The following is a 27,016-nucleotide window of genomic DNA, read 5'->3' as shown; positions in this document are numbered from 1 at the left end:
TCTTCCGGAGCCCGAGCCACGCCCCGTGTGCATGTCGGCACATGCTTGGGACATCGCTAGAGGGGACGCCAGGCAGGGCCAGACCCAGGCTGCCGTTCGGTTGGCTCCTCACCTGCATCCTGCCTTTACAAGCTTGGGAATTGAAGCAAAAGGTCCATATGCAATAGTTCTTCAGGCCTGTAGAATGTAGCTTTCAGACTAAAATCATTAGGAGGTTGCCCTGAAGCCTTGTCCCATCAGTGAACAGCAGACTCGAATTTCTGCACATGCCTGTTAGAGGTGCACCTAGGTAATTTTGGAGTCTGGACCTAAAAGCCTTTGGAGGCCCTCCAGCTGGAGCCCCCACCCCCCGCCGCCCCTGCTGCAAGTTAAGCATCGTCACCTAAAGGCCTTTGGAGGGCCTCCCCACTGCAAGTTAAGCATCATCCCCCTACACACACACACACACACACACACACACACACACACACACACACACTATGACACATGCAGTATTTTTAGTATTTGGGTTTTTGAGGGCACAAAGAGCAACTGAACTTACAAGAATGTAAAAATATAAAACAGGTATATTTATGCAATTATGCATGAGCAGAAACATTTCAACATGCAACTTAACATATTCCCATCCTACAGGTTTCATTCCCCACTCCCCCCTCTGTCGCTAAAGCACCTGGCACAGATCACAATCACACTTGGCCACCCAGCACAGTGTGAGCCAGCAACCACCACACCACCCGGGACAGACTAAAGAGGATTTGGGGGCCCCCAGGGTGTGGAGGCCCTGGATTTTGGTCCCAGAGTCCAAGAGTAAGAGCGCCATTGATGCCTGTTGACACATTCTGTAAAGCATATTTGCAGGAGTGCCAGCCTCTCCTTGCTGCCTCCTGTATATCTTTTATTTATACTGCAGTTCTCTGCAGCTCTTACTCTTTGTAAAAGAGGAAGCAAGCTTTTGATTTTAAATATGAGATATGATTTAGATGGGGTAGCCCAGTATTTGGCCTTATCCATTGGTGACAGGCCAGCAAACATCATCTGCTATATCAGAAGTTTGGTTTGTGTTGCACCGTGTTTGGATGAGACACAATTATGTAGGTAAACCTGGTTCCTCATAAGGTACCCTAGGGACTCTGTTTCTGCGAAGAGCCTAGGAATCTCTAACAGAGTTCATAGTGCCATCACAGTAATATAATTCCCAGACTAACTAGCATGGGAAGGCCATGCTAGTTTGTCTGTCTTCATCACTGTAGTGTTTACTCTTGAATTACATAAGTGAGAACTGCATAAAATACTTAGTGTTGTGTGCATTTGAAGGAAAATGGGTATCTGCATGGATGCAAAGGGGCTGGAAACAAATTATTAGAGATTAGTGTAGGCTTTAGTTTGAGTGACATTTTTCCATATTGAAAGGGAGACAGAATTCTCTCTTATCCTTGTGAAACCTTTTTAAGATGCTCATCTTGCCTGGACACTTCTTAAACTGAGCTAAGCAGTATTTGGGTTACTTTCAGTTGCCTATCATGAATAATGAAAATTATTCATTTGTGATTGTGAGGCTAATTTGTTTGTGTGGCTTTTATTTTAGCAAAATCTGAAGAATTCCCCAAGAAACCACTGGGAGTGGAGCTGTCTCTAAATCTGGTACCACTGAAGCCCAATATTGCAGCCAATGGCCAGAAAAAGGTCATAGGTGACCTCAGTCCTGACAAAGATGCTCTAACACAACCTTCTCCAGATAAAAGTCTATCTCACGAAACTATTGGTAATTCAAATATGGCAATACATGGAAGAGCCTCCGTTCCACAGCCCAGTGGACCACCCTCACTGGCTGAACCAGCTGACATGCAACACAGTTCATTCCAGAATCATCAGCTAGGCCAAAAGTTTGAAACAGAGGAGAAACCAGAAGTGGAAGAAAACTGGGTGGAATTGCCAAAAGAGAATGCCTATAAAATCCCATCAGAAGATTCTCCAACAGTGATGGATGAGATTCAGGTTATCGGAGAAAGTCCAGATGTGCCTGCAAGTGAGGATACAGAGTCATTCCAAAGCAGCCACACAGAGGGATGTCATTTACATGAAAATAGCTTGACTCTTTCCATGGATGTGAGGGACCATGTTGCCCCACAGGTGCTAGAACAAGCTCAGACAGGTAGCTTGTCAATGGATGACTCTCAGTGGGAGACTAAGTCACAGAGTCAGACCCTAGAAGTAGATCTGCCTATTGGCCACACTAGTACATCATCCTTATTGGGGCAAGAATCATCCAATCAAGTGCCATTGCTTCCATCCCTTGAAGAGCAAAAGACCTTAGACTCACAATCACCTGTGCAAAATGCAACAGCTCTTCGAGATGGGAGTACCACCTGCTCCTCTGAGGATTTATTATCTGAAGATGCTGCACTGCTTCCAGAGCATCTGTACCAGCCTCCAAGGACAAACTCCTACTTTGCACCAGAACATAATTTGTCTACAATTTGCCATTTGCCAGAAAGCACAGTAGCTCCATCATGTATAGTCAAAACACTTGCTGCTCCCCCTCTCCCATTCCTGGATGGCCAGCGTCGGCCTTCTAATGCATCTCAGTATGATAACCTGTCTGAAGGTGAGGGAGCAAAATCTTCCATACCGGTACCCAGTTCTGAGGAACTGGATCTTTCAACTCCACAGATGGAGCTTTACACTCCAGTGGTAAAGGGTATAATGCCCAAGTCTGCATCAGTTGGGGACATAGAAAATTTGCAGACTTGGGGAACAGTAGACTTGGTGCAACAGCCAAAAGGACTTGGCCAGCCCACCTCATTCAACCTGCTGCCTCATGAGAAGAGGATCTCTGGTGGGGGCAGTGTGCCAATCTTATCTGAGCTGGACTCTGGTGCGCTGTTGCTGTCAGAAGGATTCTGTGCCCGGCCCACCTCATCCCCAGTGATACAGGAGCAGCACAGCCCTTTCCAAATAGTAAAGACCACCACTCCTCTTCACGTGGCTCATGCTACAGAGCAAGACTTTGTGAGCAAAAAGCAGTTGGCTCTACCTTTGCCAGAGGCCGATCAACATGATGCAGCTGATGGTGAAAAACTTATTCCTTTGGCTTTAGAGCCTGTGGCTGGGGCTGCCAGTGACTGTGTTCAGAAGTCACCAAATGCTTTGAGTGGTTTGCCTGCCCCTCAAAGGCCAAAGCCACAAGTGTTGCCCAAGGTTTTCAAAACTCATTCAGATAGCAATTTCTATCCAAGCTGCCCACCCATGGTGGTGCAACTATCAAAATCAATCACATTCTAGATGAGCTGAGAAAGTGGAAAGGAATTGTGAAGTTACTGTTCGACAGGATGTATGCACGGATAGTTTTAACTGAAAAGGCACAGCCCAGTGTAAGACTAGGAAGGCAATTGCATTGCCAGTCATGCTACGTCCAAGAATTTGGGGTAGGACTTAAATACAGGCTGGTCCTCCATTTTTAAAACAAAACAAACAAACAAAAACTTGAGTTATCCTCTTCAGACAGCTCCCAAAATATTTTTGAAGCTGCTTTTTTGTATCACATGTTGACATCTAATGGATTTAACTTGCCAAAATATTTGAGCTGTTTCCTTCCAGTCCCTATAGTGAAAAAAGTCAAGGTGAACATTAACAGAAATGACATACAAAATGATTGGAGAGAGCAGATGACCATTCAGTTGCAGGTTTGGGTCAGTAGCATATTTTTTCACTAGCAATAGTTTTGTGGATGAGTGTTTTCCCTGTTTAAGCCTAGCTGCCAATACAGTCCTGCAAGTTGAGGCTATGGATTATTCATGTCAGGAAAGCAAGATTTCACTTGGCATCTATGCAATATCCAGCATACATTGTTGGTGTGTGTGTGTTAAGAAAAGCCCAGGTCTCTCTCCGATTACCATGAAATCAGGCAATACAGTATGCCTAGTTCCCAGGCACTAGTACTGCCCTGGCTGGTAACATGTGGTAGTTAGTAAGGCATGACATCAACAGTCCTAAAAGTTACAATGCCTTATGGAAAGCATGGTAGAGAGAATCAAAGAGATGTCTGCAGCTCAATCTTTTACATGTTTATTTCGTGTAAGCCCCACTGAGTTCAGTGGGGTTTATTTCCAAGTCTTCACTTCCCTAGCGCCTTGATGCTGCTGTTCATAAATTTGTGTATGCTGTCCACACAAGTGGCTAAGGTAGGTTTAGAAGGTATAGAAGATAGCCTTTCTGAAAAAGTTGAGACATGCTTTACAAATGCAGATATTCCTAAAAACCTGCTTTATAAAGAAAATTATTCAAAGCCTATCTCTTCAAATGTAAGTTTATGGTGGTTGGAGTTTCCCAACTGCAGTCTAGTGTGGAAAAAAAATGCTCAGGCTTCTTTCCAGGCCTCAGAGTGCAGGTGCTATAGTAAGCCGTACAGAGCTGTAATTCTGCCATGCCATGCTCCCATTTTTGTATGGATTGGTGAGTTCCTTCTATTGTCAAGAAAGGTGATGCTTCCCTAACACCTGAATGATTTGAGATCCAGGATGCAGTTAAGATTCATTTGGAGTCAAATGGCAAGATTTCCACTTACTATTTCAGTCAGAAGTGAGAGAGTTCAGTGCTGCCTACAGCAGGCAATTTGAGCCTCCTTTCATCATCCACGGGGAGAAGTTACATGAGCTCAGTGCTGGGAGCCAGAAACTGCTGTTCTACTTCTCATTCTAGCGTCATCTGTGGTCTTGGGGAAGTTGCACAACTTCTTTCCTGACCATTCCTCTTGATGAAGTAGGGATAATCCTGCTTAATCCTAACTCTCAGTGGTGTGAGCAGTTTGATTCTTTCAGTGCCCTTCGAGGAGCAGGAGGAGGGTAAAATCACTGCTTAACTGTGGTCCAAAACTCCCACAAAGACCAAGCTTGTGCCTGAGTGGAGATCTTGTGTGTGAATTTTTCAACAGTTGTGCGGCAGTCAGGGATGTAATACACCTGTGTATATAAATTCTTCTAGGGTAGTATTTCAGGAGTGAAGATCAGTGGCCTTCCTTTCTAGCCGTCTGCTTAATTGACTTCTATAGCACAAGGAGAAGTATTAAAACTCTGCTGGTTTTCCTCAAAGCGCACACAACTTCTGTTTCGCTTTAGTTGGAGCTAAGCTTTAACAGTGGCAAGGGCATCAAGTCCTATTAATTTTTTTTTAACCTTTTCATTTCTGTATATTTGTATCTCCTGTATCTAACCGTGTGAGATCAGAGGTTCAGAGGTATTTAGGTTATAACATATGTAATACATTCTTGTTAAAGGTATTTGTCCAGAAACATTTCACAGTTGTCAAGTGCACATCCAAATAAACACCTACATGCCTTGAACCTATCATACACATTTCCCACTAGAAGATCAGCTGTTTGAGAGAGTTTGCTCTCAGTCATTATAGCAGGTAAACCATGAAATTACCTTAAGACAGGAGGAGAGAGATCCCAAGCACCTGATGAGCCTTTACAGCACAGCATAGCTTTAAAATTTCTGCTGTTAGTGAAGAATTGCCTCTACTGGACACAGGCTATGCTCTGACCAGATTTGGGTTACTGGACAAGCTGGACTGTGACTCTGATTTATGCTTAGATTATTTTATGTGTTAGTTCTAGTGCCACACTTGCCCTTGTACAAACCCAGTCTATCTCTGGCTTAAAATATTGTGCATTATTTGGAGCACATAATATTGCATACTGGAGAAAGTGTTCTAGATGCACCCAAATATGTGTTTACGACCGTATCGTACAGATGGTCTCAGAATTCAGCTGTTGGATTTCTAGGGCAGGTTCAGAAATAGAATTATGTTACTTCCCGAACTATAACTAAGGCTTTCAGAAGTGGATGGCCATGGTGAATTTAGTTCCCAGTATTTGCAAAGCTGACTGTAGACATTAATCTCCATATTGGGTAGAAGTATGTATTTTGTTGACATTTGAATGATGACTTGACTGCATTTCTGTCACATGGTGATGAAGTCTCTACATCTACTGATGTCCTGATCTCATATTGTGGTGAAAAAAGTAGGATATAAAATCCTAGGGGATATCCCTTTAAAAAGAGAGTACTTTCTAGAAAATGCTGATTATCATCCTCTTCCCCAACCCCCACAAATTAGCCTTTAAAAAATGGAGCCCTTCCCTTCCCTATCTCTCTAAAGCTGATATTCTTTGTTAAAGACTCTAATCAAGGAGCTACAGTAGTGAGGCAGTATTTTGCCTCAGTATTGCAGAACCATTTGTTCCCAGGCTTTCCCCCTAATAAGACTTGGACTTTGGGGTTTGGGTTTGGCAGGTGAATACCTAACATTTTCCAGTGTCCCTTGCACATGTAGCATTCCTCAGGTATGCCAGATTTTGCAGCTGGGCTACAAAATTTAGTCATTTAATTGGCAAGATAATCAAATATTTTCATCAACTAAGAGATGTCTCTGATTGCTTGGGAAGCAGATTTTAAATTATTTTTAAAGCAAGTTCTTATTTTAAAAATGGCACAGCAAGTGTGGTATTAAAAACATTCCCTTCTTTATGAAAAAGAAGGGAAATCTCTCTCAAGATTGTCTCTTGCAAGTGTGCATCATCAAAAACAAAAAAGTATGTTTTTCCTCTACAAAGTATTTTTCTCATATGCAAACTTGTGTGCAGGTTTAACTAACCTATTGACTAAAACACATCCTATCAGCTAGGATTTCTTTAATTGGGTAACAGCCCTACTCTACAAATATCAGAAGCATCTTCTTCCCTAGCCTTCAAGATGTCCTGCCATACCTATTTGTGAACAAAATGTTTTATCAGTGTGCTGTTTTGAGCGGCAAACTTCAGTGACTACCTTTGTGTAGGTTTGCAAATGCCTTCTCTTATGCAACAAAATCAATTTTGTTAGTTCATTATTTTTCCTGCTCTGCTCTCTGGGTATAAGTAGTGCAGACTCCCAAAGAACAGCACAACAAGGGAGACATCAAAAATGGAGAATTATAATAGAGCAGGTGCTGAACCAAATATAGTTCAAAACTAGCCACTTGCTTGCCACCTGTTTGCCATTTGGAGACTCAGTTCTATCATTAAGTATGTCTCACATCATTGAATAGTAAGAATGGTACAGATAGGAAGAGTACTAATGTATGTGTGTTGCTGTTCTTACATACAGCCCAGATCAGGCTAAGGCAGGCAAGCCTGGTCTTGATTGCATGTGAGAAGCAGCGGGGAGTGAGGAGCTGCTGACGTTACCACGGCGGCAAACCTGCCTGCGGAGTCTGCCTCTGTAGCAATCCTTTAGCCCCGTTTCCCCAATCGTCTGCAGCGCAAGATGCTTTTAGCCGGCACTGTAGCAGTGACGGGTCACTGCTGGGATATCCACAATGCACCACGCAGGGTGGGATGACGCATCCCAACCCCCACAGATCCATGCTGACTTGCAAAATGGGGGACCTGCGTCTGGGTTCATGGGATCCCAACTGGCAGCTGGATCGTCTGCAGGGAAGGTGAGCTTCTGCTGACTTCCCCACTGCCCAGCCCTTCTCACTGATTGTGTGAAAGGTCTAAATGTGTGATTAGGGCTAATATACAACATGTATCTGTGATGTTCACAATTACCACATACCATGCAGTCGCCACTAATTACAGTCGCTAGTGGAAGAATTGCATTTTTCCGACAAATTTCAGGTGTTCAGCTCTCAGAAGACGTATTCCCAATCCTTGGTTTTCTTTCTCTCTCCCCCCCCCTTTTTTTTTTTTGCTCAATACATTGATCATGCAGGAAAGATCTAAGTCTTTCCATTTCTTCTTGGATGAAATGTTGGCCAAATATAGTTTTAAGCGAAGACGAAGGAAGCTCTAATTGCTACAGTACTTTGATTTGCTATGGCACTTTGATTCAAAGACAAGTCTCTTTTCTTCATGTAGTCAAAAAGTATTATTTGATATGGCAGTCTTCTTAAGAAGTTACCTCCATTTGCTGGTGCCTTTGCATACGCACTACCCCTAAACCAATGTCTGAAGGATCAAAACAGGTGTCCCCATCAGAGCCTGTTCTTTCAGAAGCCTTTTTATTCATCTCAGTCCATCTTTCAGTCTCTCTAGACCTCTCTTTTTAGTAAGGTCCGTTACTGGAACAGCAATTGAGGCAAAGTCAGGCAGATATGTTTAAATGTCCCATAAACCCTAAAGAGGCTCTCATTTGCTTCTTGCTAGTAGGAGGTTCCTGGTTCTTTAGGGCCTCCACTTTTATCCAGCAGAATTATCACTTTGCTAATGCCCACACAGTGATGCAAATGAGTAACTTCCTTCATACCAGTCTGACACTTGGAAGGTTTTATGACCAAACCTCCACTCTTACAGCTTTCAAAATGTTTTGCAAATGTCCCACATGGTCTTGCATATTTCCCATGAAAATTGCTATATCTTCTATGGATGCCACTGCATAAGAACCCATTCCATTTACCAGTCTTAAAATGAAGTTGTTTTTGACTTCATATTTTTAGCAAAACATATTTTCAGCTAAAATGTTTACTAAAAGTAAATATTTATACTTTGCACAGACCTGCTGTCATGATAACCTTGATCCTAGTCCATTCTCAACATAGGATAAGCATCAGGATGCTTGTTGAATTTTTGGTAGTCTACACAGAATAGAATTGTACCACCTGATTTACAACAACAAATATTTATATACCGCTTTTAACCAAAAGTTTTCAAAGTGGTTTACATAGAGAAATAAATAAATAAATAAGATGGATCCCTCCCTGTCCCTGAAGGGCTCACAATCTAAAAAGAAACATAAGACAGACACCAGCAACAGTCACTGGAGGTACTGTGCTGGGGGTGGATAGGGCCAGTTACTCTCCCCCTGCTAAATAAAAAGAACCACCACGTTAAAAGGTGCCTCTTTGCCAAGTTCACAGGGGTAATTTAGGCGATGCCAAGGAAAGTGTGATTACCTCTATCTCCAAGCATATCTTTAACCTAATCCTGTACATCCCTCAAAATCTTGCCATTCACTTTCTAAGGGGCTGTTCTTAAAGGTGGTTGGTTATTTGTATCAATATAATGGACAATCAGATTGGTTCTTTCCAGCTTGCTGCTAAAAATGCCCTTATTCATGGAATACTTGTGAAGTTTTCTCATTGTCTCCCATCAATATAGTATCAAATATTCACAATAGGTAAAGTAGTTGTCTTCTCAGTAATAGCCCAGGAGAGTGTATATCCAGGACAGTGTTCTGTTCATTTAGTGCACCTGTAGCACCAGTACATAATGAGGCTTTGTGTTCAGGTGTACTGCTTTAGCTTTGCCTTCGTTCCTTGATACAACATGTTTTATTTTATCCACTCAGTCTCTTAGAATGTATGGACCTTCCCAAGCAGCCTTTCATTTATTGGCCCTGAGAAACTCTGAAACCCCAGAGATGTGGGCTCCAATTTTTAATTGAAAAAACTTCCAGAAAAAAATCCCATGTTGCTTTTCCTCATTTGCGTGAAATTGCCATATTTCACCCTCAAATTTTTATGATACAAGTTTTCCTAGTGTCCTAAACAAAGTGTGATTTGATTTGGCATGTTATATAACTTATATATTTAGTTAAAACAACAACAAGAAATCATAATGCTAATTTCTCACACTATCACAAAGTATTTCAGGTAGCCAAGTAGCTGAACTGAAATATTTGACTGTGGGCAGGAGGGATCAATAAAGAGACCAACTGTGGTTTAAATATACTGAAACAAATTCATAGCTTTATTGGCATACTTGTAAAATGCAAATGCAGTACACAATAGCATGTACTTCTCTGTCTAAGGGAAAAATAAGAGACTGAAAGCTGTTGACACCCATTTTGCTGCACCCAAAGAACTGTGCATGGAATGCCATCAGTGTCCACTCATCTACTTCATTAGAGTTTAATTTTCTTCCACAGAGGTCATTGCAGCACCTCCATTTTCACTGTCTCCGCCTGCAAAATCACGCAGAGTGTATTCTGTTTACAGATCAATAAAGCATATGTGTCCTCTCTCACACCTAGGGATCATCTGAACAACACAACTTTGATATTACCAGGCTTGCCTAATATTGCATTGGCATCCATTCATTGTTGTTATGAAACAATGCATTTTTAGAAATGTAAAGCTTTTCACAGAAAAAATAAAGAATGGGAAAGTTTTCTGTTTGGGAAGATCTTTTGTAAATGACATCTTCCACTTATCATATCATTACTTTTGTTTATCCTGGGCTTTTAGCACATTATGGTGGACAATATCGATCATTTTCTTCAGTGCAATTTTCCACGTCAGGTATATCTGGAAATGTGTGTCTGATGTGGTGCATGTTTTCCCCTTCTACTTCCAAGTTGCTATTCTGAGTTGCATGATCTTAAAGAACACAGGAGCAAGAGTAACCAACATTGATCTCTGCAGGTACAACTATAGAACTGGTGCTGACCTGTGGTTCTTCACTTGGAGCATTGCCATCTGATGGCACTTCTGACTTGGCTCCCTGGCACCTACTGACCACACAGATTTCGGCATCCTTTCCCTTTACATCAAGACCAAGGAAAATGGGTTTGGATTGGCCCTCATTGATTGCAATATCATATAATCCTTTTTCCCTACTGCCATTCAATCTCTGTACAAGCCACAGTTACTTCATAAAGACCACACTTAGTTCCTTTGATCCACATTGACCTATCAGGGAGTATATCGAAGATACCAAATCTGACCTGATAATGGATACATTTGCTCCTGTGTCCAACTTTCCTGACTAAATATTCTCGTTTACTAATATAATCTCTCTAAATGCTTTGTTGGCATTATGTGCTTTGATAAGTTCTACAAAGCATATGTTAACTTCTCATACCTTTTCCACCAAAGCAGCTTCTGCACATATTTAGACTTGGGTGACTGTGACCATTCAGGGTAACGATTTTTTATTTGTTTTTTAATGGTCGATTTGCACACTATTATAGCACTCCAAACCAATCATCTTGGAACTCTGCCACCAACTTTATGGTTTTCAGTGTCATTTGAGAAAGAGACAATCTGAGGAACTGCAGGCTTTCTTCTTGCTTGAGGAGACCACTTCCCCAAATCTAGACTCTCTTATGTCTAAACCCTCTATTGAACATAAAGAGATTGGCAGCATCAAGCATATCCTTGGGGGCACAGGCATTCAACAACACAATCAGGGGCGTAACTATAATAGGGCAAGGGGAGACAGTTGTCTGGGGGCCCACTGCCTTGGGGGGGCCCCAGAGGCAAGTCACATGACTGACTCCTCCAACTGCACCCGCCTGGGCTTCCTTCAGTTGTATTCACCCTCCAAAATTGATGTGGGTGTTAAGACCTGGAACTTTTTGCTGAAGAAGTCTGACCTTTATTTAAACGTTTTCTATACAGCTGCATTAAACATTTTCTATACATTGTCAGACTGCAGTAGACATTAGTCATAGACCTCTGCTAGAACTCCCTTTAGCAGACTGAGAGAGAATTTAATGTAGTAAGTCTAGTATATTCTGCTTCTGTGCAGCCTTCTCAGAAGTAGACAGAAAGACTTGTGAGCCCTTGCCAGGTGACTAAGGAGTAAAAAGAAGAGTCACAGAACAGCCAAGCTGACACCTAAAGTGTTTCCTTTAGGTGTCAGTTTGGCAAACCGGGAGTGGATTTCCCGACCTGGACCACCTCCAAGTTTGTTAAAAATCTTCTAGAGCTGCCACCAGTCTCCTAAGAGACAAAACTAACTTTAGAACCTTCCCTGTTCTATCTAGAACCAGGGTGAACTCAAGATATAGCCCAAATGCCTTATAACCTCTTAAACTAGATTTTGATAACCTGCTCTGTTCTGTCTCCCTACATGCCTGCTCTGGCTACATGCTCTTTTAAGTAGATATAAAAAGCAGGACAGTTTACAGGCAATCAAGGCAGAATGGTAAAAATGCACACAGGAGGTACCTTTCTTCCTGTCTGGTGTTAGGCAGGAGGCTCAGTAGATCTTAGGTCTTACAGTAAGTTGCAGTTCAGAAAACAAAAATCATGAGGAGGCCTGCATGCTCCTGGGAGCCATGCAGCGTGGTCTCAGTGAACAAAGCTAAGCTAACCGAAAAGTGACATTCTGAAAATGGCAACCTCAAGAGCTCCTCCAGTGATCGACCACCACCCAGAGGCACACTAACCCCCATACCTTGGGGACCTGGTCTGGTTCTCCAGGATCCATGGAGGCCTCCAAAGTCTGGGGCCAGGGGCCTCCAGCAGCCACCCCGCCAAAGCTCCACTTTTTTTAAAAAAATGCTTATTGCGGCCAAAGGGTGGCTTGGAGGAGGGGGAGTGGAGCAGTCCTCCTCCCTTCTGGTGGGGACCAGGAGTGATGCTGGGCCCATCCATTAGCTTCTAGCTTGGAAAGAGGTACAGTCAGGTGTCCATTAAATTGTTCTGGGAGATAGGCAAACATAATCTCCCCCCTTCGTAGTAGCAAGTTTTCAAATAATAGGGGCAACCATTTGCATTATGTTTGGATGCTTGAGGCTTTCCTGGCACAGCAAAAAACACACTGAGACCCCCTCTTTCACAATAGGCCAGTGCGAGACAAGAAATCCACAAAAGAACAGCAAGGCCAGGCAAAAATGACTTTTAGAATTGAGGGAAGTTCTGATATGAAACTTGAATGAATTTTTGAGCTGAACAAAGGCCCATTCTGTTACAGTCAGCTTGGCTGTTCTTCAGCTGTTCCTTCTCATACTGATATTGCACTGGTTTTCTTCTGTCGCTCTAGATGCATTGATTCCTGCTCCAACTGCATCTTTTCTTTCCTCTCACCTGCATCTTCTCTTCCTCCCAAACTGACTGTGCCTCCTGCTGTTTTATCTCCTCCCCGCTCATCTGCTGCTCTTGATGCTTCACCTGTTCTAACTTGACCCCATCCATCTCATTCTGCTCAGGACTTATTTGACAAGGAATCTGAAATACTAGCTTGAACTTTGCCATCTTGGCGTCCTCATAATAATGCTAGTATATCCATTCCAGCGTTCCCTTCTGTGGAGAGCTGACCCTCTGCTGACTCTACTGAATTAAGGCAAGCTTATCTGTGTGAATAAAATCTTAGTTGCCATTTAAGCCCTCCCCCCAAAAACCCGCCTACTCCAAAATTTTGAAAGCTCTATATTTACACCTGCCATTACACCCCCCAGAGTGTCTATTAGTGCCACCATGTATCACAAAGCAGCCTTGCCATCTCGACTCTAAGACCACTCTTATGGTAAGATGACAGAAGGTTGAAGCAGCCCAGTACCTTACTACTGACTTTTTGCAGCCTTTATCTGAGAATGTTATAGCTAATTCTTCCTATTCAACAATAAACAGAGTAAGTGATACTTAGTCCACCTATAATTCTTCCTTCATGTTGTTGTTCTGTTTGTAACTTTTCTTTTTATAATTTCCATCTTCACAAACCGTAGGATACCTGTTCCTTTCCTGCCCAACTTATCATTTTCATTTCACAACCCAACTAAACTTCTCTAATGTCCAACTGCCTCCCTCCTCCCCCTGCCAACCCCATTCCAGTAAGGCTCTCCCTACTTATGTGCAGGGCCCCTTCCCTGTCCATCAACTATATGATTTGATTTCCAAACCCTCTTTAACAATTTAGAAACTATTTTTAAATACACTTTTTCTATTAACCATTGTTCATTTTGTCACAGCAGATATTTCTTAATTTTGACAACCAATGCATTTACCCACTTGCACATGAGCAATAATGAACTTAGAGTAGGGGTTAGTTTTCCCATTCAGTTATCAGTCTTTTGATAAATGATTGTTGCTAATTTAAGTCAAGAGAGGGAAAGTACAATATCTGCCTTGAAATAATGTGCTTCTAAATGAATCTTCTGTGTAAGAAAACAAAGCCCCTGTAGGTGAAGGCAGCAATTTCAACGGCACTGCAGCAAATTGTATGTGTGGCTCTGCGAAGAACATGGGAATATTTCTTTGGGAACTCAAGAATATTATTTCTGTTGCTCACTCTCAAAATGCTGTGTGCTTAGTTGAGATGTATTTCATTTTTAAATCGTTGATTAATCATTGATTAACTGAGTGCTGCCAGATCCAACCCTGTGAGCAGAAACGTGGCAGCTGTGTGGCAGGAATTACAGCAGGGAGGGTCTGGAAACTCTCTCATTGTTGAAACGTATAATGTGGCCTCTCCAGGTCAGTCTCTTTGGTGCACTTTGATAGCTCTGCCCCCATTGTATTTGTGTTCATTTCCATTTTAATTGCTATTTTTGTTTTCACCTTGGAGAGCTTCATTTGTAACTCTGTGTATTGTATTATGCTTTCATCCATTTTTTAATGTATATGCTTGTGGGAGGACAGGACTAAAGAGCAAAAAAAAAAAATCAACTTTTTTTATTCTTTTCCAAAAGGGGTTGTATATAGTGTTCAAATACTGTTTTATATGGTTGTAATAACAACAGTTAAACTTTAGCACAAATTCCCATGGCCACCTCATGGTTGTGGACCCAGAAATGATCAGACTCTGTTGGTCCTGTGGATCTCGCAGCAGGAGAACATGGATCTCTCCAGGATGTAGCCACAGGAAAAGCCAGTTGGGGGCAGCGAGAGAATTAGCCAGATGCCAAAGGCAAGTCCTTAGCTGGCTCACTGTCCCTGCTTACAGTTATAGCTGTGCTCTACTAAGTTTCTTCCTTGACGCTAAGAGAGGCATCTAATTCTACTCTGCATTATTCCCTTGAAGAGACAACCTGCTGGCAGTCTGGTAGCCGAGTTCCTATGGTTTCAGGTAAGCTAGGGCTGAGCAGAGCAAATGAGTGCCCCCTCCCCACAAGGTTTTCATTCATGTGGTCAGCACTATGAGTTCCTAGCCTGGGGTGACTAATGCCTGTCCTCCACTGATGGAAGGCAAATGCTAGCTTTCTGCTACCCCAGTGCTTCATGCTAATAGCATGAAATAGTCAAGTGTGCTGCAGTTTGTGGAACTGGGCAAAAATGACCATAATTTGCAAAGTATTCACGGTCGTATACTATCATCCTCAAGTGGACAGTGTTAATCTCCATCTGTGTCTCACTGGATTTTGTGTTCCCTGCAGAGGCAGCTAACTCCAGCTTCTATCCGATATTCGGGCTCCTATTATATAGGAACCCGACAACCTGTCAGCTTCCTGCTACAAATCATAGACGTGATACCTGAATTCCCTTAATATTATCCACACTCCATAAACAATAGTTGCTAGGCAGGATAGAAAAGCAGATTGGCTTGAATGATATCTTATTTGGTTAATTGAGTTGCATTAGCATGTTAGCTTTCTGAATTTCATAGAACTCTTCAACTGAATGGAAATATAGTGAATAGTAACTAAAATGTTGCTCAAAGAGCTCTGCCAGTTATTGTGCTGAGATTGATTCCTTTCCTTTGAGCCTGATGGACCATTTGGTGAACTCTGGAATAAGCTTGTCTTTTTATAGTGCCATTTCATATAATATAGTTGTCCCATGAAACTGCTCCCACATGGTACCTGCCCCATGCAGTGAACTGTTGGTGTACCAGCTCCCAATGTAGATTGTCCTTCCAGTGTGGTTGGTTTTCAGATGTTTTTGTTAGTAGCTTTTATGGACATGGAGAAAAACCCTGCAGTGCAGCGACATTGGTGTTTCTCCACCACCACCACCTGGCTTGCTCTGTGGGAGAGAAGCCCCATGGAGGAAGTGAGGATGATAAAGGATCTAGCTGGGCAAAGGTGCCTTTTTGGTTGGTCTTCTATGTTTAGCTTAAAGAAAAGCGGTTTAAGGAGATGTGTTGATCAAAGAATTGGAAGAGAATGAACTATTGTTCTCCCTGCCCATTAAGCAGATAAGCTGCAAAGGTTTTAAAGCACCACAGGAGGCTAAACTTAGGCTGAAATGGTAAGAGGAAACATCTCATTTCTGTCACTGGTTCACAAATGAAAGGCGGGCCTTTACCATACATGTGTACGCAGACCTTTTCTTGTATGTTGATGTAGAATACATCTACATGGCAAAGGAGCAATATGGGATTTTCTTCTTTGGAGATGCATAAAGGGAAGCCTCCGTTAGAGGGATGGCTTAGGCATGACATTTCTCCTTTAGACAGAAGCTAGACCTGTGTACAAATGCATGCTGCAGAAGTGTACCTTTTAACCCATTTGTTTCTGCCAAAAGCAGCCACGGGGGGGAGCAACTCATCAGGGCTAAGCCAGGCAGGGAGAGGGAAAGTAATTCTTTCTGTACCACTTCAGAGTGCAGGGAAGGGAGCTTACATAAAATGCCCCCTATTGTAAAGTATATGTGTACACGCTGCTAGGAAAATGACACACAATATCTACAGTCTAGTTTTCTTGCAGCATTTTGTTTTGCAAAAGTATTTTAGAAAATAATTAGTATTATTCTATTGCTAGCAACAATTTCTCTTGGTTCATTATTACCAAGCATCTGAACTAAGAGGAAGGTGTTTGTGTTAAGCAAATCTATTAGCATCTCCTAGTGGTGATAGATTTAAAGCGCTATTAACTATGTATTTATTATTTAGTATATCTGTACACTGCCCCAACTCACATCTCTGGGCAGTTAACAACAAAGCTTGCTTCTCAGTAAGTACATTAGCCCAGATTCATCTCTTGCACAAGCTCCCCTGAAACTAATGAAAGCTGTTTAAGAGGTACTAGTCCTGTAATCGGTTCATTGGTTTTGAGCAAGAAATATCCCCCTGGTTTACTAGAGCGAGAATGCCAGTTTTTACCCTCATAGTTGAGTCTTCCTCTCACAAACATTGTGTGGAAAATAGTAAACCATAAAGGTGTTTCTCTCACTGAAGTCAGAGCTTCAGCTTCCTCCCACCTGGCTAAACGTGCTCCAAACAGTTATGCAGCAATTTACGTGGCAACTGAAACATCTTGTGGCACCTTTAAAAATGCTTTCCGGAATTGGAGCCTCTTTTTGTCAGTACATTCAGGGCTAGTTCAGACACCATACAGAATCTCGGTTCAGTTCATGTGATTTCTCGTACCCTTGGTAAGTGGCCTGCCCCTCTGTTTCCATCTTCCATAAGGAGGCCAGTCTGCAGTCCCAGGCTGCTTTGCCTGCTCCCGTCACCCACCCCACCTCCCTGCTCTGGAGGTCCTGTCAGTCTGTTTCCACCTTTACTGTCAGGTTGCCTTTCTTCTGCAGACTAGCCCTGCTCACTTTGGCCTATCCTTTCCTGCCATCTGAGCCCAGGCCACTGATTCAATGTTAATTCTGTTCTTCCATTATTTCTCTCCACTTCCCCCAACAGGCAATAGCATTGCTTACTGCTAGTGTGGGAGGGAGTAGGAAATGGTTATTGGTCTTTGGTATGAGATTGCAACTGAAGAATGAGATAATTAGTTCAACAGCTCCTTTGGCTTCTGTAGGGAGCCGAGAGCTCCAAAAGCAGGTGGAAAGAGGCCACAATGCATGTTCCAGGCCAGCCCGTGCTCTTTGTAACCAAGACCATTTGCTGGGAAGTGGGTGACAGGAGCAGGCAAAGCAGCCTGGGACTGCATACAGGACTCCTTATGGGAGGTGAAAACAGAGGGGTAGGCCACTTACCAAGGGCATGAGAAACAAGCCAAGACTGTTCACTTAGAAAGCTTAGTTAAATTTTACTGAGGTTCCATAGAGGGAAAGTGTTTTCTCTCTTCCTCAGCGTGCTACAGGACTCTTGCTTTTTTTGAGCTGCATCTGCTAGATGCTGCCCTTCTGAAAATGTAACCAAATACTCCCTCCTTTAGCCCACCTTGGACTGCAGACTCCTAAACTACAGAGGTGAAGAAGCAGGTTTGAACAGGACAACATTCCACTCGTTTCTATCTAGTTTGTTTTGAATTGCATCAGTTAACATGCCTAATCAGACATGCTTAACAAATCCACTTCTTACAAAGCGATTTCTCCAGATCACCCCACCCCACCCCCGGGTTTAGTGTCATAAGAAGAGCCCTGCGGAATCAGGCCAAGGCCTTTGCCGTCCAGCACCCTGTTTCCCACAGTGGCCTCCAGATGCCTTGGGAAACCACACTAGCAGTAGATGAAGGCATGCTGCTGCCATCTTGCCTCTGAACATAGAGACAGCCTATAACCATCAGGATTAGTAACCATTGATAGACTTACCCTCCATGAATTTTATCAATTTTACTATTATCTTCAAATTTGCACATAAGATTCAAAACAAAACAGGGCCATTGGAAGGAGTAAGAGTAATCACTTATAAAAGATTATGGAAGATGCTTCTTGGAAACAAGGTTCAAACCAGAAAATTCCCCTTTTCAAAGGTTTTCCCAATTGTGTTGTATTAAAAAGAAGAGACTTCATAGCAGCTATCCCTTAGACTAGTTCAGATTCTTACTGGTGCAGTAGGAAGACTAGTTCCAGTGAAGACAAAAGGAACAATGGTAAGGATCGCTCCTAGAGGTGAGAATGTATGCATTGTTAAGCCTTTTCCTCTCTCGTGCTGACAGCTTCAGTTCAAAACGATTCTGTTCTAGTCCCTGGCTACAGCAAAATCAACTTTCCTTATTCCTACCCTGCCTTTACCCAGGAGCTCAGTGATCTTGTTGCTTGTGTGGCTAATAGATCAATGAGCTAATGCTAAATAATTGATGCTAAGTGAATCTTGGAGTGGACTTGGGACAAAAAGCTGCACTTATCGCTATTTCTGTGTGCCTCAGATGTAATAGCAGGACACAAAGGGAAAACAGTGGGTTCTGTTTTCTCCCTCCATAGATGGTGTAGAATGAGTAGTTTCGTTTTGAAAACCTCACCACATCAGTGGCTTTCTCTAGTATGAGTAAGGTTATAGCAAGGAGAAAATGCTGTGTCTGTTCCACACAAGCCTAGAATTTAGTGTTGGATGGGGAATTGAGCATGCTGAGAATGTTGGCAGAAGTCTGAAAGCAAATTTCTAGAACTTCTGAGTATAAAGATGGTGTTATCTAAGCCTACCCGATCTCAGCTGCAATCCTTTTGGCTAAGTAGTTTATCTTGATGCAAGTTCCTGGTTAGTTTAATCAATGCAACAAGTGCTGATGGGCTCTTCCTTACACCTCACAAAGGAGTGAAAATTTTGTAGCAGCCTCCTCTGCTCTTACAGCCACTTTCCTTGCTAGCTTCCAGTTAGAATGCAGTGGGAAAACAGACAGCTCTAGGAGTTAGTTTCAAATGTTCCCAGTGCAGAAGTTGTGCAAAAATTCTACCTGTGGTTTTGGGGGTTGTTGCACATCCTTCACCACCAAATATTTATATACTGCTTTTCAACAAGTTTCCAAAGCAGTTTACATATATAGATAAATAAAATGGATCCCTATCCCCAAAGGGCTCACAATCTAAAAAGAAAAATAAGATAGATACCAGCAACAGTCACTGGAAGGGTACTTTGCTGGGGGGTGGATAAGGCCAGTTGCTCTCTTGCTAAATAAAAAGAATCACCATGTTTAAAAGTGTTCTCTCTGCCCAATTAGCATCCTTAAGTCATGGGTTGCTGTTGCAAGTGTTCAAAGCAAATGCAAGAACCCTTCTATCAACCATCCTGCAACAGCACCTAACCAATACCTACAGAACGTATTAGGCCTGTCTCGGTTGCTAGTCATTTAGTCACATCTATCTAATCTCTTGTCTAACAAGCAGAAGGTTGCCGGTTCGAATCCCCTCTGCCACTATACTGGGCAGCAGCGATATAGGAAGATGCTGAAAGGCATCATCTCATACCCCTCCTGTAAACTATCAAAGAAAACCACAGGGCTCTGTGGGCGCCAGAAGTCGAATTCGACTTGATGGCACACTTTACCTTACCTAATCACTTAAAAAACATCACTGCTTTGAGCTTTTAAGAGAAGCAAACCCTCGTCTTGAAGACAGACACACACTTTTTGTATAAAAAGGAAGGTGTAGGTGCTCTCTAATTCTCAGCCCTTTAATACTTTGAACAAGTTACTTCTCAAAAGTTTCATGTGTTTGAGGAAAACATGGAGTTCAGAGTCATTGTCTTAGGGAGAAAAAGGTAACTTATGACACCACTGGTAATCTGTTTTGTAATTCTGGGCCTTGCCCCACCCATCCACCACATGACCTATGAAAGCTGACAGCATTTTGGGAGTAGGAATAGTTTATTGGTGAACCTTCAGCCTCAAACCTGACAGCTGGCAGAAGCCACCTCTGCTGGGAGACGGGCTGCTTTATTTGTTGTAGTAGCAGCAGCAGCAGCAATAATAATAATAGGCTTCAAAATGCCACCTCAGAAGCACATCTCAATCACCTGCCATTCACATTGGTTAATCTAGTGAGTGTACATGTATGCTTCCATCTACAGAGATGAGTGTTCCCATGAAAGAGAGTGTATGCTTGGAATCATGGTGTTAGAATGAGCTTCATTTAAGAATGCTTCCAACATAACATTTGAGTACTGAATTGACCACTTCGCAAGTAGCTTCAGCGAGTCCCATAGCAGATCCTATTCTCCATTTCTTAGTCTTACCTGTCTCATGGCCTCAGAAACTGTTTAATTGAAGTTTCCTCCTAGTGCATAGGAGTGATTCACAAGGAGGCATAATCACTTTTCAATAGTGCATGCAAGGGATTAGAAACCACCTCAATTTGCTACCATGCAACAATTATTAATGTAACTCAACCCCCTCACAAAAAGGAGAGCATAAAAGTTGATCAACCACAAGGAGTTGCCCAGCTGAGGGTCAAGACCAAGCCTCTTGTGTGGTGATTTCAGTGTTTGGACATGCAGTAGCTGCATTCAGAGGCAGGATGTGTGTTTCCAAAGCACTTCCATCACACTTTTAAGTATTACATCTGACTTCAGTCTCAAATACAGTACAGTTCAATCAAGCCTGGAAGATGCAACTCATGAACAGGGAACTCCACAATAAACACACCTTTGAGAACAAAACACTTTAATGACATTTAAGGCTAGGCTTGGGTTCTCTTACACCCCCAACATTGGCTCAATCCCCTTTCAAATTTCTATCTCTTACCTAATTATTGGAAGGGGCTGCTTTTCCTTAACTCAGCCACTGCTGAGCTCCAGATTTTGCTATCTTACTGGAACAAACTTGTAATTACAGCAAGTATAATTGATACAGTCACAGTAATAAAGAGGAGCTGCCACCTGAAGAGCAGGAGTTGAGCTGTGCATGCAGTAGCGTAGGCACAGGGAGGCAGTCGGAGCTGAACAAGGAGATGAACTCCTCTGTCTCTTGAGACCGGTTCCACCTCCAGGAAGTACACAAGTTTTGCAACAAGCACGTCAATGAAATCAGCCCCAGCACAGGCAAGCATAAAACTTTGCTCAGAAAAGGCCAAGCGTACAACAAACATGAGAGCCAACAGGTGACAGTCTCTTGCCCACTAGGTGCCCCTACCACCCACCCACCCAATAAGACACAATGGCTTGGAAAAACAAAAAATAGCACAGCTCTCAGTGCCCCCGAAAAGGTACAATAAGGGATTAATTCCTCCTCTCACATACCCTGGGAATTAAAATATAAATGGGGCTCAGCGAAACACAGACTAATGTTTTAGAATCAAACATCCTTCACTCTTCATTGACAATTTGAGTCGTTTGTCTATTTACACACACATACATCCCTACTCAAGTCCTCCCAGCACCACAAAAGAAGAAAAATCACACATTGAAGGAACACCATTTCCCCCAACCCCTCCCTTCCAAGGAGACAATTCAGGCCTGCAGGGAAATTTTTGCCAGAGAGAACTTCTCTCTGCAGAGAAAACCCAAGGGGTAATTCTAGCATACAGGAGAGTAACTGGCCATGAACAAAGAGGTGTAATAATAATCCATGTTTACAGCAGGGTAAACTAACAGGGGCAGGGTGAGTGGGACAAAGCTCTGGAGAGAGTAATTTGAGATTAGCATGAAACCAGTATCTAAAGAGGTATCTTTTTGTGATCTCCCCCCACCCGCCCCCGCCACAGAAAATGGTTCAGGCCACTTATGCACATCCAGCTTTCCCCATCACTATCAGCTGACAGACAATGGCAGGTGGAACTTCAGAAAGTCTTCTAAAGAGGCTTGCTCTTTTACAAGTAACTAGTCCTCCTTCTGAGATGTAGGTGGAATAGCGGAGCTATTCAGGCCACCAGTTACACAGCTGCTCCCCCCCCCATTGCCTCTTGACGCCATAGTGGCCACGCTCACCTGTGGATCTAGCCAGTCTGTCATCTGCCAAGATGAGCTCAGACAGACTGAAGAAGCAACCCACATCCCTGCCCTGCATGGCCCTCCCCTCCACCAGCACCAGTTCCAGAAGAACAGGCAATGGCAACCAAATCCTCTGGAATAGGGACAGAGATGCAGAGACCAGTGTCAAGACCATTAATAGAATAATTTACTGCATTTCAATCTGTGGCGTTGTACAAGTTGCCAGGAGGGGAGGGGCAGTGGTGGTTTTTTGTTGTTTGAAATGGTTCATTGCAGGCCTTGGTGAAGTTTTGAGACAGTCTGTGCGGAGCTCTTGGGGCCTGAAGACACCATTGTCATCTGTCCCCTTTCCTTGAATCCATTTGATTCTTCTTTCACATCACTTCTGTCTTCGTGCTACACACAGTGGAAACCCCTCGGAGTCACAGTCTGGTCAGCTGGGAACAAGAAGAAGCAATTAGCACAGCCCACCATTCCCTTTAGAAAAAAGTTTTCTAACAAATAGTCAATTCAGAAGCTTTAAATGAAGACCTATTCTTCAAGAAAGAGATCCTACCATACTGCACTAACCCCAACTCTGCTCAATATGAAGGGCAGTGATCTACAGAGGGGCAGTTTGCTTCAGCAGAAAGCAGCTCTGCATCAGGATTTTCTTCAATCTGTTCTTGCTTAAGAATTTGTCATGAGTGGCAATGTGCCTCGGGGACCATGCAGCCACACAAAGGCAGTCTGTACACATCAGCAGCAATTCAGCAGCAAGCAAGACTATTGCTTGGAACAGGAGAGGATGCTCAGTTACTGCTAGATCTTCATTACACAGAGCAGTGAGTCATGTAGCCATTCAAAAGCCACCTGCTAATGCAGCAAGGGTAAACGGCCAAGCACCATGTACTTAGGGACTGGTTTGGAGGTAATGAACTTATTACCTACTAAAATTCCAAGCTTTTTGTTGTTGTTTTTTAAACACACTGCTGGCTCCATTTCTCCTCCTGTGAGAAGAGGTCCATGTTATGCAGGTCTGCCAATGTCTCTCTAATCCAAATTCAAGGCCCAATTCACTACTCAATGCTTTGCCACTCATTGATTTGCAAATTAACATGTGGACTGTCTCCACTGAGAAAAGGACTACATTTGTGGAAATGGCTCGAAAACTCTGCCTGTGGTTTGGGGGGGCTGTTGCACATCCTCAAGTCATGGGTTGTGGTTGGGGTCAGCAAGTAATTAATGCGGTTGCAAGAACCCTTTCTCAACCATCCTCCTAGCAGTAGCTGGCCACAGACAAAATTAGGCCTGTCTCAATTTCTAGTCACGTAGTGATGGCTATACAATCTCTAGCTACAGTGAGCATCACTAATTTGCACTTTTAAGGAAAAGCATTGCGTTATAACTTTAAACAAATATAATCCTTGCCTTAAAAAAAACCTAACCACACCCATTAACTCATAGTGTTTTCTTTTTGAGGAGAAGGCAAAGGGAGAAGATGTGGGTGGTCTTCAATTCTAGAGCCTCTAATACAGGGCAAATTACTTCTCACTGAATTTCATGCCTTGGAGGAAAACATGCTGCAGTACTATTTACTAACATCATGGTGCTTACAATTCACACGCCCGCTGCCTCAGTGTTTGGATTTACCCAGCCTACAGAGCCAGAGAATTTTTATGTACTTATTGGACTAGCCATAGGATCCCAACGTAGGCAATTTGAACAGAGCTGTTATTGCGCCACCATCTGGCAAGAAAATCTGTGGTGCTATCCCTCATGTACTTCAGAGGCTGGAACTGCAGGTGCAGGACCTCGCCTGCACCTCTCCCTGTTGATTATGCACCACACCAGCCACATCTACCCTGCTGCTGTTCACTGCTACCATGGACTTGAGAATGGCTGCTGCCCTGTGAAGACCACGAGGCAAAGGGGAGCCTGCTATATGGTGGGCAATGCTGAGATGAGACCACATATGGCTGCTTTCTCCCTAGAGCCTCAAAGGCTCCTGCCTTTGTACATACCTGGATTAGGTTAGGATAATGGTGAGATGAGCACACACGTAGCCAGATGCTCAGCTGGTGACAATAATCCAGGTTGAACAGTAATACAGAAGCCTGGCTACTGTAACATGCATCTAACCTGCCCTGTCTAAACTGACAGCATACGGGAACCTTTATGGGTTTGATGTAGCACGTTTATTAGAGTGTTAAATCTGTAGTGCCTTGAATGTGTGTAGGACAAGGATACCGGTAGACACAAGGCATTTCCATTCTCAGAAGTGTACTGGCAGAAATTCATCAAGCTCAGATGCCTTGGCCATCAATAGGATGGAGAGGCGAAAACTGTAGCCATGCCTCCCTAGATTGTTCCAGCATAACCAAGCACCATGTGCAATTCCATTGTGGGAGCACTACAAGGCAGCAGATTACCAGACATAAATGGACTGCTTGCAACATGAACTGACAGAAGTGGACTGAACCTTCAACGCACAGATAAATCTCGCAATGCCTTATATAAAAGAGGCAGCAGCAAGGAAAACTGTTTCTGTGAATGACTCCACTTGCTCCCAATTTATCTCTACAACATGCTACACTTCCTGCTAGCTACCTCCAGTTATGCAGTTCCCCAAAGCCCTATGGGGACAGCTCACTTGTAAGAAAATGCTGTCCAAAAGAAAGCTGAATCCCACTTGTGCTGAATTAAGGGAAAACTGGCTCCCATTTACTCCTCCAGAAAAAGGGAGCTAGGCCACACCTATAAGCACCACGCCAAGTTATGCTCTCCCTGCTGGGCAGCGTTCTAGTAACAGAGTTCAGGAGGGCTAGAGCTCAAAGTTACACACACACACACAGTGGGCAGCACAGGCAATGCAGGAATGAACACACACTTGGCAAACACCAGGCCTTCTCCTCCTTGCCTTTGGCAGTAGCATTTCTCTCAGGGCAGGCAGTTTAAGGAGTGTTTGGGATTCATCTGTGTACTTTCAGCAGAGAAAGAACAGGAAACAACCACACACACAACTTAGATTCCGGGCCAGAGGAAATACTCTCAGACATCTGGATTATCTGCACATCTGGAAACCTCCCTTAACAACATTAACTGTCCTAGGTGTAGCACAAGAATTGGGCCCACTGAGAGAACTTATTTGACATCCATTCACTCCTCAGTTGTAATTTTTTTGGGTGGAGTTGAGTTGAGTGCAGTTCCCATTTGTATAAAAAGGAACACACAGAATGCTGTTTCCTTAAGAGGAAAGAGCTTTGCTTCCTGCTCAGCTGCTAGCCCTTCTCTGGCAAAATAAGCTACAGCTGAAAGATATTTGTGCTACCTATGGGTCTTATGCACAGAACTGGGAGGCTTACCCTCTGACTAAAGAAGAGATTCACCCAGGACACCAATAGAGAGCTTGCCTCCCATGATCCCAGCAGCATCAGCCTTTACAATGAGGCAAATCCAATACCCAAGCCTCTCTTGCTCCACACACCTGTTCAACCAAGGGTCTAATTTCCTTCTTCACTCCTATTCCATACTGTAGCTCCTATTATTTTCTCTGTGTATTATTTTCTCTGTTTCTCTCCACTGCAGAAACTAAAAGTCACTTTACGGTCATCTGTTTAAAATAATCAGACTGAGTGAACTCAAGTTGCCACCCACAATGAAATTTTTTCTTGCTTAGCTGTATTTCTAGTCACCCAGATGGCAGCAGGGTGAGGTGGAGAAGGAAGAGAATCCCATTTGCAGATAAACAGGTTGGCTGTTTACATTAGGTTCCATAAAACAAATCTAGATATGAGGATTTTAGGTCACTTAAAGGGAAATAACTTGGAGTTCATGTAGAAAGTCCTAGGTTCAATCCCTGGCATCTCCAAGTAAAGGTAAAGTGTGCCGTCAAGTCGATTTCAACTCCTGGTGTCCACAGAGCCCTGTAGTTTTCTTTTGGTAGAATACAGGAAGGGTTTACCATTGCTGCCTCCCACGCAGTATGAGATGACGCCTTTCAGCATCTTCCTATATCATTGCTGCCTGATATAGGTGTTTCCCATAGCCTGGGAAACATACCAGCGGGGATTTGAACAGCAAACTTCTGCTTGTTAGTCAAGCATTTCCCTGCTGCACCACTTAAGGTGAGGGCTGGGAAATAATCCTGCCTGAAATCTTGGAGAGCCACTGCCTGTCAGTGTAGACAACAATATTGTGCTAGATGGACCAACGTTCTAACTCGGTATAAGGCAGCTTCCTATGTACTCCAAGGTATTTCTTATATTTTGTACAAAGTACAAAAATACCAAACACAACATACATTTACAACACATTTTCGATGTGTATTTGAGATACACAAGTTGTACACTGCATTACAATATGAATTTCAAATGCATGGATTTTCACTGCTGCCCAGTTTTAACTCTACCCCATGCAATCTCCGAAACAGCCAAATCCCACTGACTACATTGTCCCCACCCAAATTTGTTCTACTCTACTTTTGGATGGAACTGAATTGCTCCTCAGTACTGGACAAACTTGGGCTCTTCACTGATTCACAGCTGTACTTCATGTAGACCAGTGATTCTCAAACTTGGGTCCTCAGGTGTTATTGGACTTCAACTCCCATAATCCCCAACCAAAGGCCACTGAGGCTGGGGATTATGGGAGTTGAAGTCCAATAACACCTGAGGACCCAAGTTTGAGAATCCCTGATGTAGACCATCACAGGAGAGGCACATTTAAGTGAGTCTAAGGCATGGAAAGACAGCAGTGCAGGCAAAACAAGACAGACAAAAAGGAAGTATCCTTCAGTGGTTGCCAATCAGAGGGGGGGTGGGAATCAAAAGAAAAATAAGCACCTATAAA

The 27,016-nt window shown here is 43.1% G+C and overlaps 2 protein-coding genes across 8 annotated transcripts in view; one reads left to right on the top strand and one right to left on the bottom strand.

The window, feature by feature from the left end:
- The window catches only part of LOC128340459 (ubiquitin carboxyl-terminal hydrolase 6-like), a 206,198-nt gene that overhangs the window by 150,756 nt on the left and 28,426 nt on the right, over positions 1–27,016 (top strand). Inside the window, exons 15-16 of one of the 3 annotated variants that reach the window (XR_008313731.1) lie at positions 1,586–3,689; positions 10,228–13,353. Coding sequence is in view for 1 of the 3 variants with exons in the window: in XM_053285562.1 (XP_053141537.1) it covers positions 1,586–3,282 (1,697 nt within the window). In the remaining 2 variants the exon portion in view is untranslated. Of the gene's footprint in view, positions 1–1,585; positions 10,151–10,227; positions 13,354–27,016 lie in introns of those variants that run through there. The other 2 variants (XR_008313730.1, XM_053285562.1) reach the window with 2 other exon arrangements.
- The window catches only part of HRAS (HRas proto-oncogene, GTPase), an 86,225-nt gene continuing 80,113 nt past the window's right edge, over positions 20,905–27,016 (bottom strand). For all 5 annotated transcript variants that reach the window (XM_053285568.1, XM_053285563.1, XM_053285567.1 and 2 more), the window contains one exon: positions 20,905–22,623. In XM_053285568.1, the coding sequence (XP_053141543.1) occupies positions 22,609–22,623 (15 nt within the window). In that variant the 3' untranslated portion in view covers positions 20,905–22,608. The remainder of the gene's footprint in view (positions 22,624–27,016) is intronic.

The sequence above is a fragment of the Hemicordylus capensis genome, chromosome 1 (assembly GCF_027244095.1).
Source record: "Hemicordylus capensis ecotype Gifberg chromosome 1, rHemCap1.1.pri, whole genome shotgun sequence".
Classification (NCBI taxonomy): Eukaryota; Metazoa; Chordata; class Lepidosauria; order Squamata; family Cordylidae; genus Hemicordylus; species Hemicordylus capensis.
Note: the sequence above shows the minus strand (reverse complement) of the source record. Positions and strands in the feature narration are given on the sequence as shown.